Source organism: Sinohyriopsis cumingii, chromosome 8, assembly GCF_028554795.1.
Source record: "Sinohyriopsis cumingii isolate HCF-2022 chromosome 8, ASM2855479v2, whole genome shotgun sequence".
NCBI lineage: Eukaryota > Metazoa > Mollusca > Bivalvia > Unionida > Unionidae > Sinohyriopsis > Sinohyriopsis cumingii.
Genome location: NC_142968.1, coordinates 21,828,204 through 21,854,646, shown reverse-complemented (window position 1 = coordinate 21,854,646; position 26,443 = coordinate 21,828,204). Strand labels below are relative to the sequence as shown.

The window sequence follows — 26,443 nt, the reverse complement described above, 5'->3', positions numbered from 1 at the left end:
GGGAAACCTGCAGACTTTTGGTAACAAGTCAAACATATCGACCACTCAGCCACCACAGCTCAAGAAAAAGAGACTGTCAGTTATTCCCATACTTTCTGTATCAGGTATGACTTCACAAGAAATAGCAGCCCCAAAGCTTCAAATTTAGATACATTTTGTCAGAGCTATGATAAAAAAAATAATAGGCTGATTTCCATCTTACATTTTTTGACAGACGACAAAAAGAGATGTCCATTTTAACTGGTCTTTCTGCCAGATCATATGCACTTTTGATCTCAAACACAACTTGACCTTTTTAATGAAATAGCCTTTCACTGTACTCTCCCTCCCTCTTTTCAACACAGAATATCATAGAGATAGGAAATTGTTAATCTTAAAGCAAAAGAACTTGGGTTTGTAAGAAAAACATTTTGAAATAAATATTCATGATTAAGGGCTTTTATTCATTTCAGTCACACTACTGAATAATATAATAGAATGAGACTTGCCATGGAAATATATTAACAACAGCTGCATACTCAAGGTATTCTCTCTCATTCTCTCTAATGATTGTTACATTAAATAAATTCTGTACAGACTGATGTAATTCGGTGCAAGGTCCACCCTACCAGAACATCTCAGCGCAGTGACCACCCAACTAGTGTTGAGAGACAATCATCAATCAGATAAACTTGGAGTCCTAAATTAAGCATGTTCATCAAATGACCCAAAATATTTTATACAAGACTGAACTTCTGAAGTTAATTTCCCTTTAAAATACATATTTTGCTCAATCACAGTATGAAAATAGAGTTTTGATATCAGTCAAATGCAAGCAATCATCAATAATCTGAGCCATCCATAAATGGTATAACCATAATCCAATTAATTCAAGTTCCTGAGAGTTTCAAGGCACTCCTAATGATGAAAACAAGATTCATTCTACAAAAGTTTCAGGTTCCTCTTAAATAAATTCACTGGCACTTGTCTATTTTTGCACCTAAATGTAGCTGCTGTCTTGCTACTGTCTAAAATAAATGTTTTCTTTAATGTTTGCATCAATTCAGTACAACAAAAATTTTTTTAAAAATATTACAGTAGGAGAAGAAGCATTAAAACTATGAGGCAAAAAATGTCTTTTTATAAATTTTATATGCAGCAGGAATTCTATAACACGGCTGTTGCAAATTAATTTTATATAAGACTTTACTTCATTAATGAAATGTAGGATTACAAATATAAAGTGTCAAAAATGGACAAATGTTAGTTGATGTCATAAAAAGATTGGACATTGTTAAACATTTGCAGCTTTTTTTAAAAAAAACTATTTTCGTCTGATATTTTCCAGCCATTAACAAAGCTGTCAACCAAAAACAAGTATTAAAGCTTATCTGCACAGAATATACAAAAATATTCTGTACTCTCTCTCAAGTTAGTGTTTTTTCTTTATAAAACTGCCAATGTGGCCAAAGACATGACCAACACTGCAAGTGAAGTACCAGTTTGCAAATAAACTGGGTACTATATATATATATATATATATATATATATATATATATATATATATATATATATATATATATATATATATATATATATATTCCCATCAGATCCAACTGTACAGATTCCAATCTGCCATTGCATAATGCACCAGCAGATATAAGGCCACGCAGTTTGCTTGGGGTAATCAGTAAAACAAACATGTCAGACCATGATCTACCAGCACATTATGTGATAGTAGATCACAGTCCATATCCTTTGCAGTTCTACCTGAATTATGAGTATAGATGGTATTAAATGAAGTGAAATTTCACTAAAATTCGTTCTCACAAGCCAAAAGCTTATTTAAGTGAAATAATTTAACAAGTACCGATAAATCAACAATTTAATGGGATTTGTGACCAAACCGACCTTATTAGAAGGGCAGAGGTATACTGGGGTGCTTTATATTGAGGGACCATTGTAGAAGAAGTTCCTTAATTCTACGAGAGATATACTGACTTTATGCTTAACTTTTTGTGTTCGCATAGATGTAAATGATTAATAAGGCTGATGATAAGTCTATTATAGAAATTAATTTTTATGTTCTTTTTCTGCCTTATGATTACACACAATTATATCTATACCGCATTCCCTCACTATAATGCCCCTCATTATAACATGTTTCCTGTTATTCAACAAGCATATTCATGGGTCCCATTTCATTAAGTGGTAGAAAATTATAAGTATCACATATACTTCATTATAAGGCAGCCTACAAGGTTCCCCCGACAGCATTGTGACAGAGCATAGTGGTCATTCTAATGAATGAATGAATTCGAGAATGAAATCAGTGCAATCTAAAAGAAACAAAAAGCTTATGAAAGATTGTCTTTCCTTGGACTGGAAAACTAAATCATATGCGTTGTTATTGTTAAAGGATTTAAAGCCATTTTTCAGCACAAGATACTATACATGGCGGCCAGTATTAATGGTGGAGGAAGAACCCAGGAAAACCCCGGAAAGAACCACCAACCCATGATAAGCTACTGGCAAGCTTTCTCACATACCCACATTGGCCAAGCCCGAGACTCAAACCCACACAGACAGAGGTGAGATGGCAGTGATCTGTAACTGTGAGAGCTTTAGACCACTTGGGGCCCCAATCATATGCTTACCAGGAAAATTAATAAGCATAATGAGCAAACTTTAATAATATTAGCTTAAAAAACCAGTCTTATGTTGAGCTCTAAACATTTAGGTACTAAATGATACAAAATTCCTCAACTAAAAATGCATTATGAATGTTAAATATGCAATGAAATGATCTGGAGATGTTCTGTATTAACTATTTTCATAAAATATTCTTATCAAGTTACATGAAATGTTTGCAAAAGGAGCTGGGACAAAAATATGTAAGTAAGGACTTGTAAGTAAACCCTAGAATTTGTTCTTTTTATAACTGCTGATTATCCAAATGATCAAATTACAAATCTCCCTTTTGGGTAACAAACTTCAGATTCTGTTATCTGATCACAGAAAACTTTACAATATTTAAAAAAACAAATAATGTGTGAATGATGTCAATTTACATTCTCATAACACCTTGAAAGAACCTGGCTAATACTGTCCATACAACAAAGGTGTCCCTACTAATATGATACAATTGCTATGTTCATATCAAACAAGGGCCATAACTCCATACAAATTTGTTGAAAAATTATAAAAATCAAGTATGACCTATATTTTTTTAATGTAAACCCTCATATTAAATTTGGCTTTAACCCATAATGTCCTTCTAGAATTATTGTGGTGAAAAAGAATCTGGGACAGGAAGGATATAAAAACAAACATGGATAACACTGTATGAAAACTACCTACAGTCAATTGGAACCAATACAGGAAATTCAAAAGTGTGTGTGTGTGTGTATGTATGTATATATATATATATATATATATATATATATATATATATATATATATATATATATAAAATCACCCACTGACCTGCTTGGTACAGTTACATGCATGATTTCTCATTCAAATGACCTAGGCCTTGACCTTGCATGATGATCGAACGGATGGTTGGAGTACATAATTATGAAAGGCCAGAGCTAATTCTCAAATGAAGTATGACAGCCATCTCATCCAGGACTTGTAACTTACGACCATACAAGTAAACTTTAATGGAAAACTTAACCTTGCCCTTGTGTCTGAGTAAGAGTTGGGGAGAAGGGTTATGAAACATCAAAGTTCTCTAATTCAGTCAGTCCAAATATGAGAACAAATGGTTTGAAACTTGTGACTAAATAAAGAAAAACATTAACAAAATCTTTAAGCTTTTCAAATGACCCTGACCTTTGCCAGTAGGTCAGAAAGATAACAGGAAAGCATTGATATGACAAGGCAGAGTTGCCTGATTCTATAGGCCAAATGTAACAGCCATCAACCTTTGCTCTTGCAACAGACCTGGCATAAACAGCATTCATTTTTAACTGCCCATGATAATAACCTCACAGCCATCACTGATATATTCTCACTAATAACAATGTAAGCATTATATTCAGCCACTCACTGATATATTCTCACTAATAACAATGTAAGTATTATATTCAGCCACTCACTGATATATTCTCACTAATAACAATGTAAGCATTATATTCAGCCACTCACTGATATATTCTCACTAATAACAATGTAAGCATTATATTCAGCCACTCACTGATATATTCTCACTAATAACAATGTAAGCATTATATTCAGCCACTCACTGATATATTCTCACTAATAACAATGTAAGCATTATATTCAGGCTAATGAAACTAAATTATTTTTTCTCTCAAATTGTTTTCACTGACAGCTGAAAGGTCACTGACTGTTATTTTCCTTAGCTATCACTTTGTACAGACCTATTTCTTGTGCATCTAGACAAAAGGCTGTCCACCAAAACTAATCAATTTGGGAATTATCACTATGACTACCTCTAAGTCATTTTCTGTAGTCCATGCTATTCCAATGACTCTGGAAGAAGACAATCATGATGCCCTCCAAGGGTTTAGGACTTTTAACCACAGAAAAACTTAAACGAAACATTAATATTAAGGCCACTGATGTTTAACTATGCTAAAGCCGGCGAGATAATAAATCTAACATATACAAAGTCATAAAAAATCGAATTGACTGTAACAGGTGCTTCTATGATTCTGACATAGACTTCTAAAAGGAATGAATAAAACCAAAACAATTCAGAGACTTTAAGTCTTGCCTCTCCCCTATCTGGTATAAAAAAAAATAATTCTTTTTTAAATGATGTTGACCATGCCTAATGGTCAGAAGTAGGGTAGGTGTGCATGAATACCAAACAGCACAGCTTTATGATTCCACAGTCCAAGTATGATTACTGAAGTTATCCTTCCCAAAGTCTGGGAATGTGGACCATACATAACTTATTTAAAGCTGAATCACTGCATTGTTGACATGGCCTACGCTGCAGGTGAATGAATAGTATCCATTGTTTATTATGCTAATATTGTTGAGACACAAGCCATCAAAACTAGCGACTAAAACTACCTAACAAATTTTACCAAAGAAACAGATGTGAAACAAAACCGTGACTGTAACAATGAAATTACCAGCATAAAATGTGCACAGCAATACTTTCAAAATGTTTGAAATTTTTCTCATTTCTTTCCTCTATTTGTTGCACTCGCATACAAATAAGCAGATCTTCTCACATCATATAGTTTAATCTGGTTTATATCCTTTGTCACATTGTCAGTTATAGAATAAGTAAACAATATATGAGATATATCTATGCCTAAAGTAAATGTGTTGTCAAAGTAATTTTTTTAAAAGGTATGATGTTGCATTCCTTTCAATACTGTCACAAAAGTAAAAACAAAAACAAAAATAAATGATGAAAAAGTTGATGATAAAATCTAATAAGTTGATGACAAAATCTTATTCAAAGAAAATGATAATACCAAACAGAAAGGTACCCTGAAATTTGCCTAATTTATAGTTAGCATGAATGCAAACTTGGTATAATCATGATTTACAAATGATAACTATTATTATATTTGTTCAAATGATGGGTCTATTCTAGAACTGAAAATTAACGGAAAGGGAATTTCACCCTGCCATTCACTAAAAGGGGGATTTACTTAGGTAAACAAAGGCAGGATTTCTACACACTGCCAAGTTATTTGCATGGTATTTATCAGAACTAGTGTAAATCATTCACATGCTCAAAAAAAAGACCCTGTACAAGTATCTACATCAAAGAAAATTTTAAAAATTTCATCAGTTAAATGGATATGCGAATGAGTTATGGATTTAGATAATTTGTGTGAAGAAAATGTTTACAAAGGAGATTATGTAAGAAGGAGCAAACATAAAAACCCAAAGAATGTGTACTGAAATGTGAACAGCATAGACCAATATTTGCCATTTTGTTATATTTCTATTAATGATACTGAGTTCCAACTAATTATTTTCCAACAGTTTTATACAGACAATGTATCACCTACTACTGGCACCCAGTCAGTTCTCAAAGACTAGTTCTTGTTATGGATCTCAAACTGTACAGAATTTGAAATTTAAATTACTTTTTACACATTGTCATGGTCTATCGGACCTTTCAAATGTCTCATAAGCAACTTATAAAAAATGTTTATTTAAGCATCAGACATAAACTGTAGTGAATTCATTTTGTTTACACATGTTAGGTGAAAACACTGCTCTTGTACATGTCCAATCAAAATACTCCATTCAGAATGTGGTGGTATAATGCCCAGTGGATCAAAGTCTACACTGTTCACTTGCTAATAGTAATATCAGTACTGCCTTCTCCTACGATGTTGTTTAGATGGGTCTAGTGCCTGAGACAAAGGCCAGGACACTATATTCTACAATACAATGACATAGGAGAACAGTTCCCAAAGAAAGAAATAATAGATACAGCAAATCAAATGACATAAAGTCGTGTCAAACTGGCACGTGGCATAAGTGTCCACTGAAACAGATGAATTGAATGTAGTCAGGTATACTGTCCCAGAATCAAAGCGATATATGCACTGTCTGAAAAATTAATCTCTCTAATTTGCTAGATAATAGAAACACAAGTTAACAGGAACTCAAAAACATAATGTGATATGGCAATGAACATCACAGATCCATCTCTGCAGCACACTATGCGACAGCAGATTTGGGCCTATACTGTTTAAAATTTAACATTAATTATTCATGAACATAAATAAGAAATATAACTTGGATAGTACTGAGTTACAAATCTATTATTAATATTTTTCAAACAATGACACTGAATTATACTTGAAATGTTACTAAACAGTATTTATTATTTATTACATTTTGCCATCAAGCTAATCTGTGTTTAGCTAAAAACCAAGAAATATATCAAATGAAAAGTGATTTTCAAGGAAAACATTCAAAATTTAAACACAAAAAGACTGATAAAATAAATAATACTGCACACTTCCATCAATAAAGTATGACATTCTGGGAATATTTGATTAGATTTGCTCAGATCTACTTTACTCTTGCAATTAAACCTTATTCTCAACATCATTCAACACCAGGAGAAAACTGTGTAAAACATTCACTGGAGTACATAATAAAAATATGTACAAAGTTTTCATTATTTACAGCTGTATAGGTTTAATTTCAAAATGATAATGCAGTTCCCATATTCCCTTTATTTTGTTGTACTTACCTGTTCCCATGGAGGCAAAATCACAGGGAGTTAAGTGAAATCATGTTCGCTGACTTGCATTATTTTAATAATGACAGGTTAATGATATTTTAAAATGGGCTGTACAGGCAAAATATGACTTAAAAGATAGTACTAAAGTGAAAATATAGGCTTGAAATAAAATGGTGTTTTTTCTTAAATAAAGAAAACAAGTATTAAAGTAGACAAAGCAAAAATGAATGAGTACAGAAAGATAATGGTGGTACATATGTTGAAAAACGGGAAAATGAGGGGAAAACTATGGAATGTGCATAAGACAAGGCTTTTAAACCTAGGGATATTTCGAAAGTATGTAGCCAGGGCCCAGAAAGATAGTGTTATTTTTAATTTAGAACTGATTAAATGAAAGATGACAACAGACAATTAATTTCTTATTAGCTTTAAGGACTGACCTATTACAGTATGAAATAAACTAAAGAATGACAATCAAGCAGACCTGCCAACCCTGACGAGTCCATCTCAGTAAGGCAGTTGATTTTTTTTCCATAAGTTTGATCAGTTTTAAGTAAAGTGTAACAAAATATCATAAACTGCTATTGCAAAGCTGGAAAAAGTAATTAAAAGTTCGGTATCTGGAACGTGCAGCAGCAATAAACATTATGTTCACCTGAAAAGTCTGTAAAGTATGCGTAGACTTTATTTACCACTAGTACAGTGCACAAATTTTAGTTCCAAACCCTATACAGCTCAATGGCTTGTTGCAGTCTCTCAACCATTATGACTATCAAATACTTTTATCGTTCTTAAAGAGAAGTTCTTCTGGCAAAACTTCCTACTTTCCTCTTCACAAGGAAATCAATCTCTTGATTAAAAATAATCAATCACATGATTGCCTTTCATTAAAAAAATCATCTTAAGTTCATTAATTTTTCATGCTAATTATGAATGGAAAAGAATATATATTAAGGAATATGAAATTTTTTAATTATAATGTGACATATCAAAATGATTTTCAAACATTGTGCTCAACAAAGCTTTATATCTGCCATACTATCTAAAAAGCCTGTAAAAAAATATTCAACAAAAGTTGAAACATTCCATATGTAACAGTTTAGCAATGATGTCTTTATTTTTTGTACCTCAGAACATATTCTTTTTAATACTAAAATATTTTACATCATAAACGAAAATCAGAAATAAGCAACTAGACAGTGGCATTGCACACACTTCATTTGCACAATTATATAATAAATTACTGGACACAAAAAAAACTGAACTGATCAGTGTTGATCTAAATCGAAGTATAAAATACAATAAAACAAAACAGTAATGAATGAGAATATATAATTGTTACAAATATACAGAAAATAAGTTATTTTAATTGTGTAATGTCAATTTTCTTTTTTCAAAATTATCTAAACAGATGATGAGAAAATATCAGAGGAAAGTCTGTTTATCTACATATAAACCTGTGTATAACATCTACTTAAGGAACCAGCTAAAGGTAGTCATTATATCCAGGTTGTCTTCATGTACATATAAACTTCATTATGCTGACTGGGGGCAATATCAATGAACCCAATTAAGATTGTTGGGATAGCACGAAGATGTGATGGTGAATTTAACCAATTACCCAAACCAGCATTATAATTGTTCATCCTTAACATTAGCTGCTGAGATTAAATACTGAAGATTGTGTATTGGATTTAATTTGTCAGTGTAGATAAAGTAAAGGTATTTCATGATTAACCCTGCATGAATTGCAATGCTTTCTTTCATTTTATCCAATATGGTACCAGAAATTTTCACAAGAAAATAGCATGATTTTATTTATCAAGAATACAAGCATGTTAATAGTACTTCTTATGACAAAATAATGATTCAAATATGATTCTTACAATATGATGCAGGAAAATGAAATTATTTCATAAATTAAAAATATACTAATGGCTAATTATTAAGATGAACACTTCTTTATACTCTTTTCATTTCAAAATTGCTGCCTCGTGGTTTATTTCCCTTTTTGCCGTGACCATGAGCTGGCGCCCCTGGAATGCTGCTTCCTGGATATGGAGGAGGTGGTCCCTGAGGTCCCTAGAAATGAGAAGCGTTAAAGATTATTTTATCACACTAATATGAACGATCATTTGTTGTTGCTGCCGATGACAAATGTGGCGATTTCTGATCTACAATTTATATGCTATTTATGTTTTAATTTGCTAATCTGAAAAAAATGCTAATATATGTAACTGTCACATTCTAAAATATACATGATTTTGTTTCTGTTTAGTTCAGGCCATGACTGGGGTTTCTATCCAAGATTTGTGAGTGGCGTAACTTGAACCAATACATCTGATAAAATACAGATCCCTAGAAATCACAAAATTTAAAAGGAAAATATCTGTCTTGTATTACTTAATGTGTAGTAACAAATGTGTTCTTATTTTGCATATATTTGTAGTACGGCTTTCAGATTTGAACTTGGTGACAAATAATGTTTATTTATTTAGTTTCTGCAATATAAATCTTTCTCTTTAAGCAGGTACACCATATATTCTCACTTTTATGTCAAGTAAAACTGTGAACTGCAAGACCAGCAAATAATGTGCAGGAAGATCTGGGTCTATGCAGTTTGTTACAAGTCATCAGTAGAACAAACAACAGGGGCAGCCAAGTTGATTGCTAAAAGGTATCCTACAAGTTACTTGATCTGTTAAGATAACACTGGGAGATGTTGCTTCATTTGATATTTTGTTGCATTTAACAAGTGCTATAAATTAAATTCATGAAAAGCATGTAATTCTTAAAATGTTCATATTCAAGATAAGGAGAATAATAGAACAGACAACAGCAGAATAGATAATTCAATAAAGAGCAACTCTATCACAGAATAAAGCAGAGGAATACAAATAGTCAATAGACCCACACCTGTGCAATGAGGAATCTCCAATTATCTCAGAATGAAGTGATTGGTTACAAGAAAGAAAAGCAGGATTGGCAAGAGAACTTTGACAGCAGATCAAGATCTACTCCTGTTCAGTTGAAATCATAGATCCTGACCTGCTGGATAACACTATCTACAATGGGAGTCTATTCTGTGTATGTGGTTGGTGTTCTCTAGTGATGTTATCATTAACCTTAGGTTGCATTGTGATATTACAACTTTTTCATCACATCAGTGTCATCATATCATAAAGCTGACACTATTTTAGACATATAAAATTCTCTACGAAGCAAATCTTGTGTGCCTGTCAAATCCATGGTTACTGCCTTTGACTGTTACTATTTATGTACAGTCTATCTAGCAAACATGCTTGAAAAGAAATGTACTAATGATGAGTTCATAGCTGGATAATGCAAAGATGCTACACTGCATTTGTGCTATGAAGTGCACTAAAATGGAAAGGGATTTATGGTGGCAATGTTGTTTGGCACCGTGGTTATTGTGGTGGTGCATATCTACATAATACCTCTAGTATATTTTAACAATATTACCATCCTGCCAAATCCAATGAGAATCCATCATAACAGCAGCATATAATATCACTAGTGCCCTTGTTACATAGGTAAATACAGGATGTGAAAGAATGCAAGACATGGGGAGCACAGACAAGTAGCACCCTCACCACAGTTTAATAATAACATCACCTTCAAACTACAGTAGTCAAAATGTAAAGAATATATTGTAAAATTTGTATCACAGGTTAATATTAACATCACTGGCAAACTACTGCTGAGGAAGAGTAAAGAATGTGCCATACAGTTTGTAACACAGGTTAATATTAACATCACTGGCAAACTGCTGTAAAAATTTTTTAAAGAAATATGTGGCATACAATCTGTAACAATGTTCCAAACACACTGGCAATCTTATTCAGCTATGCTAATTAGAAGTGCCCTATAGCTGAAGAAGTCTGCACAGAGTGAATCAGTTATGTGGTTTAAATCGAAATCTGATTGCTGAAATGCATGATTGGTATTATCATTATAATAGAAAGCAATATTGCACCCAGACAACTGTACTTGAGTGCCTTTCCCAATGGTATCCCCACATCAGGTACTCCAGATTGGTCTGGTAGATTCAAACCTATATCTTTATAGCTGAGAGTAAGAAAGCTCTGAAATCAATTTTCAGTGAGCACTTTCCTTCACAGAAAATCAAAGATGATGGTACATAAGTATTTGTGATTGTCTGACACAAAGTGTCAAGCTCAGGAATTTTAGGATTTTGAGGAATATAAGCAGGATTGAAGCAGAATTTAGGCATTGCCTAATTATGGCTTTCATTCTACAGTAAGCATAATGTTGGCTTGGCTGACTCTTACATGTGTTGTACATTAACTGGAGTGTCTGGTTAAAACATTATGATCAACTTAAAATATGTTCCCTCCAATAGAATTCTGTGGAATGCTATGTCTGAGCTGCTCTCCCAAGGCGTATCTCAAATAGAGTGTAAAAAGTAGGTCAATCAGACCACTGATAACAACATATATTATGCAATTGGAAAAGTGATACCTATGTTTTGCCTAAGCTCCAAAGATGAGAAATGATTTGATGCAACGAAAAGCTTTATTTTGGGGAACGTTTATCAAGATTTGCATTTAATATCAGTTTTGTCCAAAGTTATATTTAGAAAGCATGAGTATATCCATAAAAGGCAGACTATTTCCTGACAGTGTAATAAAAAGCCTACAAAAATTGCAAAATGTTAATTTACACAGCAAGAAAACACCTCTGTTATTGTTATAAGATCCATTTTCACATGTAATGGCAAATTAAGGCATCAACTTGTGCAAAGAGAAAGAACCGATTTTGTATCAGGTTCTGATTCAAAACCAGCCTTCCTTTTCTTGTTGTCTACAATGAATAATGTACTGTACATACATTTATTGCTGTAGGTACAAGTTTGTGTGGTTTTAAAGAGAAAAATACATTTTCATTTGTATATGAATTCTTCATTTGGGGGAATAGGGTTTAACTGTCTTCATAGATGGAATATTGACCACTGGTCTTAAACAATGAATTAAAGGTGTTGAAGGATGGACTAAAGACATGTCCATATGAAGATCTGGACAGACATGCACATATTCACCATGCAAGCTTCCACTAACCTGAGATAAACAAAAGCCAGAAATCATGGCATGACTTAACAGTTTTTGCCAGAATGCCATTAAATCACTGTCAGCATTACATCATATATGTATCATATTTTACAACAATTACTTGAATTTTTTTATTTTATATAATATATATTTTAATGGCTCACAACTGATGATATGTGGTTGTATGCAATGTCAAGACTGGCATAAAATGTTTGACTATGGGGTCAGTCATGCTTTGAATGATAATTTGCTATGCAATGTCAAGACCAGCATAAAAAGTTTGGCTATGGGGTCAGTCTTGCTTTGAATGATAATTTGCTATGCAATGTCAAGACCGGCATAAAATGTTTGACTATGGGGTCAGTCTTGCTTTGAATGATAATTTGCCATTTTAGCAATGACTTCTTCCTGAAAATGCTGACATTTTTAAAAGGACAGTGCAAACTCTGCTAACCTAGATGTGAATTTTTTTATATTATCCATTACTTTTTGTCAAATTCTTTGGAGAACAAGGTTAACTTGAGAAAAGGCCAGTCTTCAGATCTCTAGCAGATTTTAAATTGTGGTGGCAGCAATGTTATTCTTGCTGTAAGGGGAGATAACTCATCATAATGAGTATAATGATCTTTCATGCAGAGGGCAAAGACTCAGGAGTCAACTATCAATGTTGGATACACACCTGCCATCACATGTATCCATACTGGGAACTGAAGCTGGGCCAAAAGAAATGCAAAGCATGCACTACTGCAATATCCTGACCAATGTCTTGCTATGTTTTTGCAATAATTTTGTGAGGGCTGTTCCATTCAAACATACATGGGACCCAGGGAAAGTACCTTTAAATTGGGGTACTCAACCACATATGCAATTTATAATTTTCTTATCATTTTAATATGAACTCTGTGAAATCAAAGTACCCTGGCATATATTTTTTTTTTAAAAGCAGCCTTCTCTGGGTAGCATGTATGTTTAAATAGAACAGCCCTTACTGAGACAACAAGAAAAGGATTTAAGGATATGTAATCAAGTTATGTCACCTTCAAGAAAAGCCCTACGAGTGAAAGCCAGGGAGGTATCTGAAGTCCATTTCTCTTTCTTACCTTTTCAAACTGGGAAGGGTGAAGCATTAATGAGTCATAATCCCGATCCTGTTAAAATTATAGTAGTTAGGACAAAAATAACAAGACAACTGCTAATGGCACCAGCATTTTAAATGAATTTTTAATCATGGGGTGCAGATTTTTGAATCCTTTTATCTATGGGATGATACATCTAAATACTAACTTATGTGAGTAATAGTTTCTGAAAAAAGTTAAACACTAACCTTAACCTTGCAAAATTTAACTCAACCCAATTAAGTAAGCACAAATCACTGAAAAACACAAAGATCATTCATGATGATCTAGTATTCACTGATGGTCGTAGTACACTTAATTATGCATCTGCACTATTCAACATGAGAAAATGAGTTAAACACAAGGTTGATTAAAATCAATGGCCCAAGAAATAAAGGTCAATGACCTAATCTTCACTCAAAGATTTATTCTCCATGTAACACATCTAAATAATAACTTATGTGACTCTACAAGAAACACTCTATAAGAAAATGACAAAAGCAAACCATTACCTAAATTAACAAAGTTCAAAAGAAAAGTAAATCACAGAACAATGAAATATAGGTCTGTGACCTATTTCTTCCTGATGGCTGTAGTACTCCTAGTGACACTATTATTTTTAAAGTTCCTGATGGCTGTTGTTGTTGTTGTTGTTGTAGGGTTTAACGCCATTTTTCAGCACATGATAGGCTATACATGGTGGCCAGTATTAATGGTGGAGGAAGAACCCGGGAAAACCCCGGAAGGAACCACTCACCCACGAGAAGCTACTGGCAAGCTTTCTCACATATCCACATTAGCCAAATCCGAGACTCAAACCCACGCAGACAGAGGTGAGATGGCAGTGATCCATAATGAAGAGTGCTTTAGACCACTCGGGGCCCATATGATGGCTATAGTGCTCCTAATGACGCTATTATTTTTAAATTTCCATGACATCAAAGCCAAAAAATGAGAAAATTAGCTAAATGCAAGGATTATCCATATTCAATCAACTGTTAAATCCAGGTCTCATTGACCTAATTTGTACTGAAAGTACTCCAGATGACTCATTGAAGTATTAACCTATGTGACTCGACTAGTAATAGTTTGAGAGAAAATGACCTAAATGTAATCCCAGAATGGTGATGCCAAATGAGTGAACAAAGAGATAGATAGATATCAATCCATGACCCAAAATTTATTTGCAATCTGGCCAAAGACAGACAAAGATGACTGTTTCTAAAGATTAATTAAAACCACATCTGGCAAATGAAAACTACAGATCAATCCTCACTTCAGGAAAATAATATGGGATGTGGGATTGTGACCAAACTATTGCAAGAAATTCCAATTTTGTCAAGATAGATGGCCACAGTATTGTGTTGTGCATCCACAATGATGTATACATGAAAGTCTTGCATATAGATATCACAAGGAAAACTGCATTATTAAAGATACTTGCAAACTACTTTCCAAACATATGACAGCAATATACTATGAAATAAATCAAGTGAATAGTTACCATATGTGTCGCACAAGGCTGAATGGCCATAAAATATATTAATTAATGAATAATGATCTGATTCTTAAACTTTATTTTTAACTGTGTAAAATGCACCAAATACCTTGTTAGATGACATAATAATCAATTAATTACATACAGTGAATTCTGTCAATAATTCCCAAAACAAATAAAGGGACGATTATCAACTGATAAAAAATTTCTACTTTGACAAGTAGTTCTTTTGAAAATAAAAGGAAAAATAAATGAGGAGGGTGTATTCCATTAATTCTTCTTTATGGCCACCTAAAACCCCTCAACAACTTACATCCAGTACTGCCAAGAGAAGCAAAACCATGTACCTTTCTATTCTGCAATCAAATAACTCGTTATGGCTCTCCCTCAATAACTGATGCACAATGGGGTTCAGAAACATACACCTCACTGTAAGTGAGGGTGCAAGTTGCTGAGGAAACCCACAAAAAAAAGTAAGAAATGATGCCATGCCCACAGGATATTGAGAAAACTGGGGGTGGGGGGCAACTGAGTCATATAATGGATGAATACTTGTTTTATAATCATGTTAGGAGTTACTGTCAATAAAGCACCTTTTCTAATAAAGTTGTCTGCTTTTATGCATATAAATTACCTTATTTCCAAGATGCTCAACATCAGAAAGATCATTAACATTATTCCAACTGGTTTCAACAACCATCAAATGTACATGAAAACAATGTGAATTACATTACTGGCTTTTGTTGTTATTGATTAAATTCACAACCAACCAAAATTTCTTTCTTTAAAAACCTGGGACATTTATTTTGCAAAATAACCATCAATGCTGGAACTCAATTTTTTAAAAATATTATTCAATAAACAAAATCATCATGCTGTGATTTCATTGCAAGGAATAGTGAAACTCCTCTCCCTTGATAAAATCTCTGAGTACCACTCTAGGAATTGTAACTGGAAACTGCCAACTGCTTCTCCATAATGAACTACATCTGTGTAACAAAGCTTTTTTTCCACCAAGTATTCATTTCACTTGGATGAATTGCTATTTTTTATCCCACTAGTGAATAAATAAGCTAATTCAAGGTAGTTTAATTATATTATGTACACAATCATATTTATAACAATTTTCATTTTGATCAATTGAAATGAGTTGACTTGCAACATGACTGGGGCTGGTCCAATACTGTAGCTCTTACACAGATGACAAGAGAAAGACTGGTGAGAGTACTGAGTAGGTCAGCAATGGGAACATCATCATTTCTTTCCAATGTAACTTAAATAACCTTGACTCTCTGAAAGTGACCTGGAGCTAAATGTACTGGTAATTCTCAGACATGTTAATAACTGGAAGATGAATGCCTGGCCAGATGTGCAAATCATATATATAATTATAAAAAAACAGGTGCTGAAAACAACACTTGACATTTGACTGTCAATGATATAAATGCAGTTTAAATTGTAAATGTTTAACGAAAAAATTGAAATCATTTGGTCTCAATACCCTTGTACTATTACTTGCATTGATATTAGTGATGGCAGATCAACGAGCCTCTCTGATATCATAAATTATTATACCATAACAACAAAATACGCGGCTGCTCATTATTTACATTTTTGTAACGTACAACTGAATACTCAGACTTGGTGAGACTGCATACTGAACTGATCTTAATATGTATCTTAAAAATATAGGATGTGTCAGGGGCAGGTAACAAAGACACTGCATTCAAGATGCAGCCATTACAGATTTCTAGCATAAGTGCATGAAAAAAAACTTAAGATACAAACTTAAAACAAAGGTCAATCATACTTGGACAGTGAACATTTTCATGTACTGGACATACATGAACAAACAAACAAAGTTTAACTCCCTCGTACCATACCTGAAGGGAAATAAAATAAACAGATATCAGGATATATATGCACATGACATGAGATACAAGTAAAGTTAGACATATACAAGTAGTTACTGGGAAAATTCTAGGTTCAGATATGTTTCAATTTTACAAAGTAATAATCAAAACTATTCCGACACCTTAGTTTACCTGCTATGCATGCATGTCCACCGTTTCAGTCTGATGTAATAAAAATGGAGAATGATAAAATTATAAAATGAAATTCCAATAAATTATGGCATTATCATGGGAGGGGGACTTCATATTCTGCAATAATGCTATGAATATTACACACAATGTGTGGCAATTGGAAAATCAACATACCATACATACATTTTTGCAGTCCTGCAATAATTATTTGGAGTCTACATATAAAAAATAAAAAAAAGTTCATTTTATAATTTTATATTTTTGCTAAATTCTTAATTAAAAAAGGTGACTCTTATAAGACTATAAAGTTCTTGAGAGAAAAAATAAGTAACAATTGGCTTTTTGAAAAGGGGGTGACTAATTTTATTTATGAAATACTGATGATATATTTGTATCGCTGTATCTTTTCCTGGCACTAGCACCCAGTCCAAGGACATTATTTCCTCTTCCAATTAGTAAAGGGTGTTCTACAATCAAAATATGACCCCTGTCTGATACCCAAGTCAACTTCCAACAATCAAATTATCTTTTTCCTCTGACTTGGTCATTTTCTGACCCTAACTGAAGCATATAAGAAAGGAGGAAGATGGGAATTTTGCCATAATAGAGGTTAGTATAACATAATTATAATTAGTTTTGGAATCCCCAAAACTAGATTTTAATAACCGTAACATATCACTTGCTATTACTGCATTGTTTTCCCAGTGGGAGATTGAGGATTTAAGATAAGCTGTCAAGTGAACCTACGATTGCTGTTAGTTGGATATTTTACCGCTGGCTGAAGGATGGCTCAAGAAACTTGTTGAGCTGATATAATTGGACCCAAATCATAAATAAACTCACTCTTGTACACCACTAAAGGAAGAAGGAAGATTAAAAGCCCAGGATGCTGCAACAGCCATTACCTCATGGGCTTTGATTTTCAAAAATGAGATCTCTCTCTATGAAAGATTACTTAGCTCTTTTAATAGTCTGAACAAACCATGTCAAGATGGTGGCTGACAAAATATCACAAGGACCTTAACTGTGACAAATAGATAGTACTGACTTTATTTTTTCCTTCGTGAATTTGCTAGATTTTAACAGCAAAGATCTAACTGTCAAAGGAGTCCATCTTGATCGTTTCCAGCTCAGATACCAGAGAGATTTGGGATTTCAGTGGGAGAAGGTGCAATCAAAGACAGCTGATTCTCTGCCACAAATCCCTACTGGCAAAGAAAATACACGTTTCAGGATGTGTGTGATTAACAACCACCATATGCATGATCAGTTCATAGCACGATCTGATATCAGCACGTCTCAAGTAAGACATGCTTTCTGGAAAAGTTTATATCATGCCAAAGCACATGCTGGTGTATTAGACAAGTCATAAATAGCCAATTAGAGATTAGAGGATTTAGAAATGTGACCCAAAATAGAAATAGCTGATGCTATCTTTGCATATTGATTCACATAATCCAAATTAAGAGACTGATTCTGCAGTATAAATTTTTCCCAAGACTATGTCTGTAATAATGAAACAATGATTTAATAAATATAAAGAAAGAAAGTAAGCCCAAAAAGCATACATTACACTGAAAATGATTGTTGATCTTGAAATGCTAAGTGTAACCTGTTCATGGCACATTAAACAGGGTCTCACTGCTTGGTGTACAAGGGTAACCTGTTCATGGCACATTAAACAGGGTCTCACTGCTTGGTGTACAAGGGTAACCTGTTCATGGCACATTAAACAGGGTCTCACTGCTTGGTGTACAAGTGTAACCTGTTCATAACACATTAAACAGGGTCTCACTGTTTGGTGTACAAGTGTAACCTGTTAATGGTACATTAAACAGGGTCTCTGCTTGGTGTACAAGTGTAACCTGTTCATGGCACATTAAATAGGGTCTCTGCTTGGTGTACAAGTGTAACCTGTTCATGGCACATTAAACAGGGTCTCACTGCTTCATGGCACATTAAATAGGGACTCACTGCTGAGTGTACAAGTGTAATCTGCTCATGGCACATTAAACAGGGTTTCACTGCTTGGTGTACAAGTGTAACCTGTTCAAGGCACATTAAACAGGGTCTCACTGCTTGGTGTACAAGAGTAACCTGTTCATGTCACATTAAACAGGGTCTCACTGCTTGGTTTACAAGTGTAATCTGTTCATGGCACATTAAACAGGGTCTCACTGCTTGGTGTACAAGTGTAATCTGTTCATGGCACATTAAACAGGGTCTCACTGCTTGGTGTACAAGTGTAATCTGTTCATGGCACATTAAACAGGGTCTCACTGCTTGGTGTACAAGTTAACAAGAATGTTGCTTTATCATTTTATACTTCAGAAACAATCCATGTGCACTAAAAACTGACAATGACTGGTTTTAAACAGCACTTAGAACACATAACTGGCCATATAATGCTGTGGCGCAAAAGCAGCCAACATGGCCTGGCCTGGCCAGGCCATCAACCCATAATCCCTGATTACAAGTCCAACAGTCTACCAACTCAGATACTGTAGTCACTAACTTTAAACATATAACTGTACATTTTTTTCTGCCTGCTGTATTCAGACGCTAATCTTTACGAATACAATCTCTGAAAAACTTCAATGATAAATGGTTATGAATTCACACATGCATGCATGTATGTACATGTTACATTTCTTTAAAAGGTTGAGAAAATCAAAGGCAATGGTAACAATGTGAAATCACAAAAATATTCATGTTAAAATTTGTAAATAAATTAAACCACACTCTTTTACAAAGTCCCAAGATTTTCTCTGGTGGTACATCATCAAAATGTTTAAAACTGAGATAACGTTCAATAATGTGTGTCTCACAGTAAGTTACTCCAGTAGTTGCTGACACTTTTACTTGAATAAAACCAGTGCAATAGGAATCACATTTATTTTCACCTCATCAGTAAGCTAAATACTTGAACAACTGACCACCCACCTAAAACCTAAACAGGAATCCCTTTAAGGGACTGATGCTCTATGGGGTGAACAGAATTTCGAGAAATTCCAGATTGATCTTTTCTTACATTTTAAATGAATGTTGAAATTATCTCTGATATTCTTAGCAATGACAAGATTTTCAAAGTAGCTGGTGTGGTGGATGTCAGACTTTTTCATGTAGGACCAAGTACACATAATTAGAAGTCTTTAGATGAAGACCCTATATAAATTTAAGCATGTACTCTGTGGAAGTAGTGACAGCAAGTTTTCAAGATAGTTCTCATGGCAGCCATACTAGATGTATGATTAACACCATTTTCAATTAGGATCAACTATAACATGAAATGAATATGCATAAAAAGTCTCATGGCAATAAAAAGTCTCATGGCAATCTTTCAAGTACTTTAGGATGAAAAGCAGTAAAAAGCTTGTGCTAATGGATAAATGGATGAAAGTTAATCCTGCAAGCTCTTCTGGTTTATGACCAGGAAAACTAAAATTCCTCCTGTTACCTTAAAGCTCCTCATCCATTAACCTCTGCAATCTTTAAACTACGATCAATTTTTAACAAAATCTGTTAATCCCTTGACAAAAACATAAATAATGTCTTTTACAAAATAAATAGAAACCTCCAAAAATAGATGCCAACTAGATTATGTCACCAATATGTATCACCTTGTACAACATTTGTCACAGGTGAGTCAATTAACAAAAGCTGGCTATGACCAGCATGTCAAGCACATCTTGAGCATTTAGTAAGCTGGTACTGCCATACATCAAGGGGCATCCATTGTAACAAGCTACATAACTGTGGCCAAATATACTCGAGAAATCTTGAGGGGTGACAAACATGTGTGATTGCAATGAGTTTTCAACACAGTGAGCATTACAAAAAGTTCCACTGAGAAAAAATATCTAAACATACAAGCATTTCTAAATGGGAGAGGGGAGTTGTGTCAGACAAAATGTCAACTAATGCACATTTTCTCAATGGGAAGAGAGGATTCTAGTTGATAGGAACAACAAAATCTGTCACTTCAAATGCTATCATTTGAAAATTATTAACCTCAAGAAAAAAGAAATTTTAGATGCCAAACTTGTATGCAGTTTCCAGGAAAAGTGACATAAAACACTAGATTATCTCTCTCTGACTTAGGGGCTCCCAGTGGCCAATTAGTCTAAAGCACTCACCATTACTGTACACTGCCATCTCATCTGTGTCAATAAGGGTTCAAGTCTCTGGCTTGGCCAATGTTAATATGTGAGAAAGCTGCCTGTGTGTCAGTGGTTCTTACCTAGCTTTTCCTGAGTTCTTCTCCCCATAATATACTGGCTGCCACGTATAGCCTATCTATCTTGCACTGAGAAACAGTGTTAAACCCATTTCAACAACAACAACTCTCTGAATCAATGCAGACAAAAATGTGTATGTCCATAAGTCCAAAAACCTGATGTCACAAAGCATACTGCCTACATTTGGTGATTTCTGCTTAATATGGCAAACTGACCATCACTCTGACACATATGGATGAGAATAAAACTAAAGATTTATGAAACTTTGTTGTCTGCACTTCAACATGGTAAATGAGTACCGGTTCTTCTGTGTATCTGCATGTGCATGCATGCGTGTGCATGTGCACTGACCTAAAACAAACTGGAATCCCATTCAAAGGGACTTGTATACTCTATTGCCTGACATGTTAGATTTGGGTACATGTCTTTAATGCAGATGTCAAGTTTACTGACATGTTAGATACACTAACTTCTATGAAAATTGGGCTACGATAACCATTTCATTATTATTACGCATACATGTACAGTAGCACCTAATGACATCCCAAATCACGATAACAGGAAGAATACTTAAGGAGAGTTTACTTTAGGTGCATGATTGGTCCTCAAAGTTATTTCATTCCATTACATTTTAAAAGAAAATAATGACATGCAAAGAATAATTTCAATATTTTATTTACCAATACTTTGAGGAAAGTGCTCTATTTATTACCACAAGCAAGTTATAGACTGAATAATTTTGATCCAACATGTCATACCTGTGGATATGGATTATGCTGTCGCTGTGGATACTGCTGCTGTTGCTGATGTTGGTTTCGTCGTCGGCGTAGTGTCATTGTCTCACTAAGTTTACGTGCTGGCTTGGCTTTAGGGTTGCTGCTGGGAGTGTGGACGGCACAGAATTTGATGAATAAGCCCATGGCCAAGACTAACCCCAAGGACATCAGTAACACTGCCCACCAGTGTTCCTGTATGGGAAAAGGAAAAGTATAATTTTAAGCCAAGCTGACTGAAAAGACAAGAATTCTGTGGAATGCTATATATTGCCAACTCTGCCATGCCATAATCCACAATCTTTGCAAAGTTTCTTGAGCAAGAAAAGTACATCCCTGTGATCCACTTTTGACTGTTGTGAAAAGTAATTGTCAAGATAAATGCAACTGCCAAGTTTCATGACCCTGAGTGACAGATAAACTGAGCTGATGCAAAAACTTAATTTAACCATATGCATGTAACATGTAGGCCCTTGTGACCTCTCTCTGCATGTAACATGTAGGCCCTTGTGACCTCTCTCTGCATGTGATGATTAGTCACCTTGACAATGAATATACACCCATCAAGCTACTGGGAAAGTGATACATGTCTTGCCATATTATTTTCCAAGACAGAAAAAAAATGACACAGTAAAGCCTGAGAGTGGTGGCATGCTTCCTTTCTGCTAGACAAGACCAAAGAAAATGGAGAAGACTGCCCATTAAACATACCTTGGAACCAAGGTGAATACATCAGTGATATCATGGGTGGGGTGGGGCTAACTATCAGCTAGTTGGAGTTCTCAAATTCTCATAAAAAATAAAATAGAACAGGGGGGCACTTATCTGATTTGTTTCACTACAAAGGTGAGCAAAACTCCACTCCATATCCCCATTGGGATTAAATAGTAACATAGACAAGTTAGGAAGGCATTGACTCAATCCCTCTCCTCAGACATTTAGTCAAAACCCAATGTCCAGCTGCTTGAGGAGCACTGTCCAGTTACTGGTGCTCTACGTCCAATGATTGGTGACAAGTGACCAGTACCCAATGACAGGTCAAAGGCCTGTCAAATTATGATCTGATAGAAAATACTCTAGAGACAGAGATGGCTTCAGACAGTTAAAGTGAGAACACTTGCTTTAATGAGACACCACCACTAGTACTAATGACCTGTCCCTAATGGCTGGCAGAATCGTATCAAGTGTCAGTTATCCAGTGGTTTTAGGTAATTTCCACACTGCCTCATCCCAAACACATCTTAAGGGACAACTCTTGGTGATTACACATAGTGCACAATAGTCAGGAGGTAAGTGTCACACGGGGTCTTACTATGTTAAAATTTGCCCACACCTTACAATATAATTAAAAGCTGAAAAACAAAATTCACAAAGACAAAATGAACTGGAACCAAAAATGTGCTGGGGATACTGACCCTGACACCAGTTCTAAGAAGAAACAAAATTTAATAAAGCACCACTTCCCTAACTTTCCAATCTGCTAAGACATGTGCACTTGACAAGTTATTTAATATGGTGTTTTTCACTGCTTAAAGCAGTCATTGTTCAGCCGAACCAATCAAAACAGAGTTTAATTTACTGCAATCATAATAATTTTATGTTGAAAGCAGTCATTGTTCAGCCGAACCAATCAAAACAGAGTTTATAATACTGCAATCATAATAATTTTATCTTGAAAGCAGTCATTGTTCAGTTGAACCAAACAAAACAGAGTTTATAATACTGCAATCATAATAATTTTATCTTGAAAGCAGCTTTTATTCATTTCAACCAATCAAAACAGAGTTTATAATACTGCAATCATAATAATTTTATCTTGAAAGCAGTCATTGTTCAGCCGAACCAATCAAAACAGTTTAGAATACTGCAATCATAATAATTTTATCTTGAAAGCAGTCATTGTTCAGCCGAACCAATCAAAACAGTTTATAATACTGCAATCATAATAATTTTATCTTGAAAGCAGTCATTGTTCAGCCGAACCAATCAAAACAGTTTATAATACTGCAATCATAATAATTTTATCTTGAAAGCAGTCACTGTTCAGTTGAACCAATCAAAACAGAGTTTATAATACTGCAATCATAACAATTTTATCTTGAAAGCAGAGAACAAAGAATAGAGTTTGTCCAGTTAATACAAAAATGAATCTGTAAATCCTGAAAAACTGTCAAGAGTGATGTCTAAAAGCTATAAATACAACAAACAGTATCCAATAAAAATAGTAAATTCACTGATGTCTTTAATGTCAAGTCCAAACTGACATCTCACAAAAAAGTGAATTCACAGCATTCCCTAATGTAAAGTCCAAACTGACATCCCACAAAAAGCAGTAAATTCACAGCAATCCCTAATGTAAAGTCCAAACTGAAATCCCACAAAAAGTAGTAAATTCACAGCATTCCCTAATGTAAAGTCCAAACTGACATCCTACCAAAAGCAGTGAATTCACAGCATTCCCTAATGTAAAGTTTAAAATGACATTCCACAAAAAGCAGTGAATTCAAAACATCCTGTAAAGTCAAAACTGACATCCCACAAAACACAGTGAATTCACAGCATTTCCTAATGTAAAGTCAAAACTGACATCTCACAAAAGACAGTGAGCTCACAGCATTCCTTAATGTGAAGTTAAAAAACTGATGCCCTACAAAAGCAGCAAATTCACAGCATTCCCTAAAATAAAGTCAAAACTGACATCCCACAAAAATCAGTGAATTCACAGCATTCCCAAATGTAAAGTCAAAACTGACATCTCACAAAAGACAGTGTACTCACATCATTCAGTGAATTCATATCATTCCCTAATGTAAAGTCAAAACTAATATCCCACAAAAAACTGAATTCACAGTATTTCCTAATGTAAAGTTAAAACTGACAACTCACAAAAATAAGTGAATTTACAGCATTCCTAATGCAGAGTGAAAGTAGGTTTCTAATATTTTCACGAGTTATAAATCCACTTCTGCAGAATGGAGCTAATGTAAAACCTCTAAAGTTATTGCCTACACAAATGACAATATGTTAAGCTTATGCTATGAATGCAAGACAAAATGTATATTTAGACACAGATTAACACTAAGATACATACGACTATCCAGTCTTTAACAGTCTCCAAAGTTTGGGGACTAAAAATGAGATTCTTTAGACGGGCTAGTGGTCCCTCGGCATCTACGCCTCGACAGCGATGAAACACATCACAGTAGCCCTGGAAGTTATTGCATGGTGATCCTGAAAAATTAATGATGAATAATAAATACATGAAACTACAAAGTCTCTTGCTCAAAGATGGTACAAAAATATCTTTGATATGGCACATGGATAAGACAAAGTTGTCATGGTCCTATAATGTATTCATTCAGTTCCTTCCCCACCAACTTGGAAAAAAAAAACAAGTGGTTTTGTAGTTATTACATAACCCCCTCTTTTATGCTTTCCAAAATATTTTAACTATGGTGTATGAATAGAATTAAAATGAAATAGGGATCCAAAGAAACTGGACTCTTGCTCCTCTTTTATCAATAAATGAGAAATCCAACGTATTGTATAAAACAAGAAAGAACATATATGGCACATGATGTATTCCTCTTGTGATATTTTCTTTGTGACCATTTGACCCTTGGGTTAGGAAGCTAACAAGAAATGTAACAAATTGACATACAGAATTCATGCATATCTGGATAAAGCTCCATCAAAATATATACTGTGAATTATAGAAATGTGATGTGGTTCATTGATACACATCAATATCATGATATTTTGTAGTGCTGATGCTTGCTCTCGCTCACGTCGGTTATTTCAGATTTATTGCAAGAATCTGCACAAATCACAAAATTTTGCACATCACAGTGTATATATGAAATCAAAGTTAATAAAGAATGGACAAAAAGAAAACATCCTAAAAAAACCTAAATCTTTTTTCTTTTCCAATGAAAAAGAATTATCTACATACAATGCAAAGATAAACTGTAATCATGTCCAAGTGATGACAAAGAGATATGAGCCAGTCACTGTGCAAACACGAACTCCATATAATAATAGTGATGACAAGGAGATATGAGCCAGTCACTGTGCGAACACGATCTCCTCCATATAATAATAGTGATGACAAGGATATGAGCCAGTCACTATGCGAACACGATCTCCTCCATATAATAATAGTGATGACAAGGAGAAATTTCAACACTGCTATGAACAACTGCATTGCCAAAAAAAATACTGACACAACTGACCATGATTTAATCCTTTGTAAACATGAGAGCTCAGGATACATGTAGTATGCACACAAAGTGCACATTAAATAACACTACAGCTGAACAACCATATAGCGAGATAAACACCACTAACCATCATTTAATCCTTTGTAACAAAGATCGCATAAATAGTAATGATTTTTCTAATAAGATATTTTTTATAAAAATTGGCTAGCTACCAGTTTTGTGAAATTTACAAGTCCAGCGTATGGTGTCATTTGTAAACTGCAGTAAACCAGACTAAAGTACAT

General features: G+C 34.2%; 1 protein-coding gene across 5 annotated transcripts in view; it reads right to left on the bottom strand.

The window, feature by feature from the left end:
- Positions 1 to 422: 422 nt before the first annotated feature.
- LOC149793122 (disintegrin and metalloproteinase domain-containing protein 10-like) overlaps positions 423 to 26,443 on the bottom strand; it is a 122,217-nt gene continuing 96,196 nt past the window's right edge. For 3 of the 5 annotated variants that reach the window (XM_089967028.1, XM_089967032.1, XM_089967029.1), the window contains exons 16-19: positions 25,031 to 25,170; positions 21,925 to 22,134; positions 13,371 to 13,418; positions 423 to 9,262 (exon numbers count right to left, since the gene is read on the bottom strand). In XM_089967028.1, coding sequence (XP_089823154.1) covers positions 9,143 to 9,262; positions 13,371 to 13,418; positions 21,925 to 22,134; positions 25,031 to 25,170 — 518 coding nt within the window. In that variant the 3' untranslated portion in view covers positions 423 to 9,142. Of the gene's footprint in view, positions 9,263 to 13,370; positions 13,419 to 16,928; positions 16,959 to 21,924; positions 22,135 to 25,030; positions 25,171 to 26,443 lie in introns of all 5 variants that reach the window. The other 2 variants (XM_089967031.1, XM_089967030.1) reach the window with 2 other exon arrangements.